Here is a 9,056-nt window from a genome sequence, read left to right as displayed (position 1 = left end):
AGAACACTTGCTACACCACATGAGGTTGTGGGTTCAATCCCCACTGCTCTTATGCTATAGCGCCCATAAGTAGGGCGCTATAAACGGTATTAACTCTTGCAAAGCCGGCACTTAATCAGCAGCATAATTATCAGGCAATTATAATCTATACAATATTCCAAACTGCTAAAGGCAATTTAAGACTAGGTCGGAGTAACTGATGTTACTCTATGTTTAGGTAGCGCATTCGACCTTTCCACATCAAGGATATATGTATATATTTCAAAACAACATAAAGTGATCAGTTGATTTAAAACCATTAGACCATAATGCTCTCATTATCTGTATTTTTAATAGGAATTATTGTATTTTAATACTAATATTATTTTAATAACCTAATGATATACTTTAATAAAATAATATATTTTTAATGATATATTTAATGACATATTTTTAAGATTTATTCAGTTTGTTTTCTAGAATCATGTTACGTTTATTAATCTTAAGTTTGGTAATTACTTTAACTTTTGGAGCTCCTGCCGAAGATGAAGTGAAGAGGTTACCGGGCTTGTCAACTATGACAAGTTTTAAACAATATTCCGGTTATCTTGATGCTACGTCTTCTAAGCATTTTCATTACTGGTAGTTAATCATGTTTTTTTTTTGTATATATCTTTATCCTCGATGTGGGAAAGTCGAATGCGCGACTTAAATATAAAGTAACATCAGTTACTCCGACCCAGTTTTGAGTTGCCTGTGGCAGATTGGGATATAGATTATAATTGCTCAATAATTATACTGCTAATTAAGTGCTGGCTCAGCAGGAGGTTATACCGTTTATAGCGTCTACTCAAGGGCACTACAGCATGGGATCAGTGGGGATTAAACCAAAGACCTCATGTGTGGTGTAGCAAGTGTTCTTACCACTAAACCACGCTGCCGGTTTAATAACTAATTTCCAAATGTTTTTATATACCAGTAGAATTTAGCATTTTAGATCGCCAGCATAGTGTAGTAGTTAAAACACTTTGTTTTACTACTTAAGGTTTTGGGTTTGATCTCCACTGCTCTTATGATGTAGGTAGTGCCCTTGGCTAAGGCGCTTTAAACGGTATTAACTTCTGCTGGGCCAATACTTAATCAGCAGCTTAATTAGCGGAAATTATTATTTATAATATCCAAACTGCCAAACGCAACTTAGAACTGGGTCAGGGTAACGGTTGGGATATTATTGACTATAATTGCTTAATTATTTCGGCTCAGCAGGTGTTTATACTATTTATAGTGCCTTATTTAATTGCACAACAACATGAAAGCAGTGGGGATCAAACTCAGAACCTCACTATAACAATATCCATATATTATCATTAAGGTTAAGTTAAAGCAATTTTAATATTTAAGCAGTTAAGTCGATCTTCTTACAATAAGAATAAAAAAAAACACTTATATATGTTTTTTTTGTTTTTTTTAGGTTTGTTGAATCTCAAAGCAATCCTGCAAATGATCCTGTGGTGTTATGGCTGAATGGAGGGCCAGGCTGTAGCTCACTGGATGGATTTCTTTCAGAAAATGGCCCATTACATGTAAAAATTGTTGTATAAAATTAAAAAATTTAAAAAAAAAATGGAGGCAATCTAGGTTCCGAAAACAGGGTGGACATTATAGCGCGCAAATTTTCGTGTGTTGTCTACCCTAGTTTTACGATTTGTTTCCCTACCACATAGTTTACTGTTATAGCACTGGTTATCCGACCTAGTCTCAAGTTGCCTGTGGAAGTTTGTGATATTATAGATTATAATTGCCCGATAATTATGCTGCTGATAAAGTGCTGGCTCGGCAAGAGTTCATACCGTTTATAGCGCCTTACTCAAGGGCGCTACAGCGTGAGAGCAGTGGGGATTGAACCCACGACCTCATAAGTGGTGTAGCAAGTGTTCTTACCACTACAGCATGCTACCGGTGTTATTTTAAGTTATTTGGTTATTAAAAATTCTATGTTATTCGACAACAAATGCTTTGTTATTTGGCAACAAAAAAGGTTACCTTATTTGGCACTAGTTTGTTGGTAAGTCGGCAGAATAAGATTTGTAAACTTGTAATATTAAGCTAAATAAAGTGCGCGCTAATATTCTACTAAAATTTTAGGGTCGACATTGTCGACGTTGTTCGTCCCTGCTTCTGTATTTGTATACTTACTACATTAGGTGTTGGGTGCGATTCTTACTGCTTTTAAGCTGTAGCATTCTTAAGTAACATGATATAAACAGTATGAACGTTTGCCTATTCAATATTTAAACAACAGTTTTTTTATTAGACAATTATTGTCAATAGAATCCCAAACTGCCAAAGTCAACTTGAGATTGGGTCGGAGTAACAAATGTTACCCTATGTTTAGGCCGTGAAGTTGACCTTTCCACATCGAGGATAAAAAAATACATGAAAAAACAACTTTAAAATTTTTAATTTTTTGTTAGGTAAATAGTGATGGAAAAACACTATTCGCTAACCCATACAGTTGGAACAAGATTGCAAATGTGTTATACTTAGAATCTCCAGAAGGTGTCGGTTATTCTTACGATGACAATGGTGATATGACGACTGATGATGACAAGGTATAAATTTTGGACTAAATGTACTTTAGAATTTTTTTTAAATTGTAGAACCGTAAAACTATATATGCAGGTGATAAATTACCTGCGCACCACAAACGGCAGTTTTAATTATTAGGTAAGCCTTTATATTAGATATATATATATAAATATATTGTCCACTAAGCTCCGTTATATTTAGATTTTATATAATGTGCCCATAGTAATCAATTTATGAACAGGCAGCAAGGTGTAGTGGTCAGAACACTTCCTACACTACATGAGGTCCAGGGTTCGACCCCCTGTAATCTCATGCTGTAACGCCTTTCAGTAAGGCGCTATAAATTATATGAACTCCTGCTGAGCCAGCACTTAACCAGCAGTGTAATTACCGGGCAATTATAATCTGTGATATCTCAACTGCCACAGGCAACTCGAGACTGGGTCGGGTAACTGATGTTACTCTATGTTTAGGTTCCGCATTTGACCTTTCCACATTGAGGATAAAGATATATACAAAAAATATATATATACAAAGTATCACATTTGAGTATTTTTGCAATTTTGCGTGTACGTTAAATAATTTGCCCAATTATGGATATTGACCAATTTTTTCTATAGGTTTCTCTTCACAACTATAATGCCATCGTTGATTTTTTTAAAAAATTTCCAGAATATTCTTCTAACAAGTTTTTTGTAACTGGTGAGAGTTATGGAGGAATATATGTTCCTACGCTCAGTGTTAGAATTATGCAAGGAGCTGCTAAAATCAATTTTCAGGTTTGTTAGGTTTTAAAAAAATGACAGCGTGGTGTAGTGGTTAGAACACTTTTTACATCAGGTCCTGGGTTCAATCCCCAGTGGTCTTATGCTTTAGCACTCTTAAGTAAGGTGCTATAAACGGTATGAACTCCTGCTGAGCTAGCACTTAATCAACAGCATAATTATCGGGCAATTATATTCTATAATATCCCAAACTGCAATAGGCAACTCAAGACTGGGTCGGGGTAACTAATGTTACTCTATGTTTGGGTTACACATTCAACCTTTCCACATCAAGGAATAAGATATAAACAAAAAAAATTTTATAAAAGACATGAATTACAACATGAGGTCCTGGGTTCAATCCCCACTGCTTCCATACTTTAGCTTTCTTGAGTAAGGCGCTATAAATGAATTATATAAGTTAATAATTTTTTTTGTTTTTAGGGTATGGGAATTGGAAATGGTCTTTCAAGTTTTTCTTATAATGATAACTCTCTTGTTTATTTTGCATATTATCATGGGCTATTCGGTGAAGTGTAAGTTATATAATAAAATATAATGTTATACTATGGGCAATGTGGTATAGTAGACAGTAGTCTGTAGTGGTTAGAACACTTGGGTTGTCTACATAAGGTCATAGGTTTGATCCCCACTGCTTTTAGACTGTAGTGTCCTTAAATAACACACTATATGCGGTATAAACTTCTGTTAAGCAAAAAAAAACAATTTTGGGCAATTTTAGTCAATTATATTCCAAACTGGCAAAGTCAACTTAAGACTGGGTCGGGGTAACAAATGTTACTCTATGTTAAGGTTGTGAAGTTGACTTTTCCTCATTGAGGATAAATAAATCTTAAAAGTGGCCTTAAATTTAAAATTTTTTACAATATTTTTTTTTTCAGTTTATGGAAAAGTTTGACAACTAAATGCTGTGATGGGTTAGAAAGTCGACAGGCCTGTAATTTTTCCAGCACCGCCAACGGTTGTCCTGACCCTGTAAGTGATTATTTAACTTTAATTTATACAATACTGGCAATAATCAAAATTTAAATTGTTTAAAATGGTCACAACTTTTAACTAATATTTGTCAGCGATAATTTACCCGCACACCACAAATGGCAGTTTTATTTATTTTAAATAAATTAAACATAAATATGTATTTTTTTGTATATATATTTATCCTCGATGTGGAAAGGTTCAATGCGCTACTTAAACATAGAGTAACATTTGTTACCCCGACCCAGTCTTGAGTTGACTTTGCCAGTTTGGGATATTATTAAATATAATTGCCTGATAATTAATCTGATAATTTTTTGGCTCAGCAGGGGTTGATACAGTGTACAGCGTCTTACTTAACAATGTTACAGTATGAAAGTTTAACCGGCATCGTGGTGTAGTGGTAAGAACGCTTGCTACACCACACATGAGGTTGTGGATTCAATCCCCACTGATCTCATGCTGTAGCGCCCTTGAGTAAGGCGCTATAAATGGTTTGAACTCCTGCTGAGCCAGCACTTAATCAGCAGCGTAATTACCGGACAATTATAATTTATAATATCCCAAACTGCCACAGGCAACTCGAGACGGAGTAACTGATGTTAATCTATGTTTAAGTCGTGCATTCGACTTTCCCACATCGAGGAAGATATATACAAAAAAAAACCTGTGAGGATCAAACCCAGGGCCTTATGTAGTAATGCCAAATATTTTAAAAAACAAAATATAAATATCATATATTTGACTGATTTGTTTTTAAATTTTTTTTAAAGGTAGCAGAAGCATTTCAATATGTGTACAACTCTGGTTTAAACGAATATGCTTTATATATGGACTGTTATGGTGGAGATAAAGGAACGTTTGAGAGATACAAACATGATATGGCTCACTTATTTCCAAATATGGACAAGTTTATGAAATATCTTATCATGGAACAAAAGGTAGTTACATATATTATAAATAAAATTAAAAAAAACTAAAGTTGTTAGGCTTTTGGAAAATAGTTTTTAAGACCCTATTATGGCTATATTACCATATTTTCACCATATTGACACCATATTATTACCATATTTTTTAAGAACATTTTATTACCATGTTACCATATTATTACAATAGTTTGTAAAACCATATTACTACCATACTACATGTGGTACTGCGTTTGATCTCCAATGCCTTCATGCTGTAGCACCTTCGAGTAAGGTGGGGTGGAGTAGTGGTAACCACACTTGGGGTCGTGGGTTCAATCCCCACTGACCTTATGCTGTAGCGCTCTTGAGTAAGGGCTATAAACGGTACGAACCCCAGCATTTAATCAGCAGCATAATTATCGGGCAATTATAATCCATAATATCCCAAACTGCTGAAGGCAACTCCAGACTGGGTCGGAGTAACTGATGTTACTCTATGTTTAAGTTGTGCATTTGACTTTCCCACATCGAGGATAAAGATATATACAAAAAAGGTGTTATAATTAGTACAAACTTCTGCTAAGCCAAAAATCAACCAGCAGTGGGAATCGATCAAGTACTTCATGTAGTAAATTCTAGTGTTTTAACAACTATACCATTTTAAAATCAGTATGTAATTATTATAAATAAATATTGTTGTAATAATATTGTTGTAATAATAAGTTATAATTTTTTAAACTTTCAATTAAGTAGGCAGATAAATTTTTGTTTACAATAACAAAAACATTCTAAAAATAAAAATGACGTTTTTTAATTTATTGCACTTTGTTTGCAGTTATTGTGTGGTTTATTTAAAGGCCCAAATGAGTGGTAGTAAAAAAAATCAAATTTTTGTGCAATCATGTTATGACTTGTAATATGATCATGTGGTTTTGGAAGTAATAAAATGTCACATGATTTTGTAATCGTGCCAATATGTCTAGTTTAATAATTAATTAAAAATAAAAAGCATTTAAATGTTATTTCATTTTTATTAAACCATTTGATATTATATTATTTTTATTTATTTTTTTAACATTGTTTTTTTTGTATATATAATTTTATCCTCAATGTGGGAAGGCCGAATGTGCAACTTAAACATAGAGTAGCAACCGTTACCCCAACCCAGTCTCGAGTTGCCTTTTAGGAGTTTGGGATATTATAGATTATAATTGCCCGATAATTAAGCTGCTGATTAAGTGCTGACTTAGCAGGAGTTCATACCGTTTATAGTGCCTTACTCATCGGCGCTACAGCATGAGAGCAGTGGGGATTGAACCCACAACCTCATGTGGTGTTTATTTACCCTTAATGTAAGCAGACTGGCTTTGAAGTCTAAACATATAGTAACATGTGTTACCCTAACCCAGTCTTGAGTTGACTTTGACAGTTTAAAAAATTATAACATCCTAATTCAGGGTGCTACAGCATAATGGCATTTTTGAAATAAATACATTTTTTTTAGGTCCCAACTAAGAATGGTTTTGGTGTCGTACCTCCTTGTATTAATTCCACTGCACAAACTTCTTGGTTGAATAGGCCAGATGTAAAACAAGCTTTACATATTAGTCCTTCTGCTCTTGGTACATGGTCAGTCTGCAGGTAAATTATCATTTCTTTACGACTTTAATATTATAGTTACTATTTAATAGTAATTGCTTTTAGTTGAACAATTTTATTTAAATTTGATTTCGTATTTTAATAATTTTAAAAAGCACTGGTGCTGGGTTGGGAGACTTGGCTATACTACATGAGGTCTAGGGTTTGATTCCCACTGCTTTTGTTAAGTAATGCCTTTAAACACCGGCAGCGTGGTGTAGTGGTAAGAACACTTGCTACACCACCATGAGGTCGTGGGTTCAATCCCCACTGCTCCCATGCTGTAGCGCCCTTGAGTAAGGCACTGTAAACGGAATGAACTCCTGCTAAGCCAGCACTTAATCAGCAGCATAATTATCAGGCAATTATGATTTATTTAATATCCCAAGGCAACTTAAGACTGGGTCAGAGTAACTGTTGTTACTCTATGTTTATGTCGAGCCTTTGATTTTTCCACATCGAGGATAAAGATGAAAAAAAAAAATTAAGGTGCTATAAATAAACACACTTCTGCTAAGCCAAATACCAATATGCAGAATAATTATTGGGATATATGTTTAATAGTATCCCAAACTGCTAAAGTCAATTTAAGACTAGGTTGGGGTAACAAATGTTATTTTATATTTTACATGTAACATCATTCTTTTCACATTGAGGATAAACAAATACAAAAAAATAACCAAAACCTTTTTTTAAAGTGATGTCGTTCAATACACCACGTTGTATCAAAGCATGCTCTCCCATTACCAAACGCTTTTAAAATCACCCGACTTTCGAATACTTCTCTACAATGGTGATACGGACATGGCTTGTAACTTTCTTGGGGATGAATGGTTTGTAGACGATCTCAAACTGCCTTTGGAGAAAAGTCGGGCACCTTGGTATGTTGACGGCCAAGTTGCTGGTTTTCGCAAGAAATTTAAACAAGTTACTTTTACTACAATAAGGGTAAGTAAATATTTATTTTTTAAATTTAATTTTTTTTATGTTTGGTGTTTTCTATTTATTTATCCTCGATGTGGGAAGGTCGAATGCACAAGCTAAACATACAGTAACATCAGCTACTTCGACCCAGTCTCAAGTTGACTTTGGCAGTAAGGGATATTATAGAATATAATTGCCCGATAATAAAATTGCCAGTTGTTTTTATGTATGGTTAATAGTGCCCTAATAACAGGCTTTTTGGCATGAAAAAGTAGGGATCAAACCTCGAACCTCATGTAGTGAAGCTTAATGTTCCACCATGTCCTGCTGTCAGTGTCCAATCAATGTTTTTTTTATATATGTTTTTATCCTCGATGTGGGAAGATCAAATGCGGGACCTAAACATGAAGAAACATCTGATACCCCGACCCAGTCTCGAGTTGCCTGTGAAAGTTTTGAATATTATAGATTATAATTGCTCGATAATTATGTTGCTAATTAAGTGCTGGCTCAGCAGAAGATCATACTGTTTACAGCACCTTACTTAAGGGTGCTACAGCATAATAGCAGTGGGGATTGAACCCACAACCCTATGTCGTGTAGCAAATGTTTTTACTACTACACCACGCTGCCAGTCCTATACCACGATATTGCTTTTTTAAATTACGAAATTAATACCATAGAACATTGTTTCAGGGATGATACAAATTCTTGATCCTTTTGACTATACATATACTTAAGCCTCTATATAATATAATATAATATTTAATTTTTAGGGAGCTGGTCATATGGTACCCCAGTGGGCACCCACCTATGCATATGCCATGTTCGATAACTTCATCAACGATAAGCCATTCCTTACAAAATAAAAAATTTTTGATAAAATGTCACAAATTTAAGAGTACTGATTACAATAGACATTTAAACTCTTTATTATTTATAAAAAATTTACAAATCATTTATATATAAAAGTTCAAGATAAGATTAATAAAAAATTTTTGTTTGCAATATTTTCGAAATCATAAATAAAATGTAATTTTTGTTTTTTGTTTGTGCAATTTTATTTGATTCTATCTCATTAATTAACTGATTTATAATAGATTTCAGCATGTACTATGTATATGCTTTTTTTATTAACCTTCTGTAAAACAAAGTTCAATAATTAAATAGTAAAATTTTAATCACTGTTTTAAAACTGTAAAATTTGAATTTTGAGAATTTAAAATATGCGATATTTTTTGCGTGTTAGTATTTTGAT

The 9,056-nt window shown here is 33.7% G+C and overlaps 1 protein-coding gene across 1 annotated transcript; it reads left to right on the top strand.

Annotated features, from left to right (window-relative positions):
* The first annotated feature begins 384 nt into the window (after positions 1 to 384).
* On the top strand, positions 385 to 9,056 carry LOC145760471 (lysosomal protective protein-like). The gene is made up of 10 exons (XM_082574371.1): positions 385 to 621; positions 1,451 to 1,562; positions 2,454 to 2,591; positions 3,189 to 3,347; positions 3,777 to 3,868; positions 4,235 to 4,328; positions 5,102 to 5,269; positions 6,741 to 6,877; positions 7,573 to 7,822; positions 8,575 to 9,056. Exons 1-10 carry the CDS (start codon positions 464 to 466, stop codon positions 8,665 to 8,667), a joined length of 1,401 nt encoding a protein of 466 aa, XP_082430497.1. The 5' UTR covers positions 385 to 463; the 3' UTR covers positions 8,668 to 9,056.

Source organism: Corella eumyota, chromosome 7 (assembly GCF_963082875.1).
Source record: "Corella eumyota chromosome 7, kaCorEumy4.1, whole genome shotgun sequence".
NCBI classification, from domain to species: Eukaryota; Metazoa; Chordata; class Ascidiacea; order Phlebobranchia; family Corellidae; genus Corella; species Corella eumyota.
This window is presented reverse-complemented; position numbering and strand designations above follow the sequence as displayed.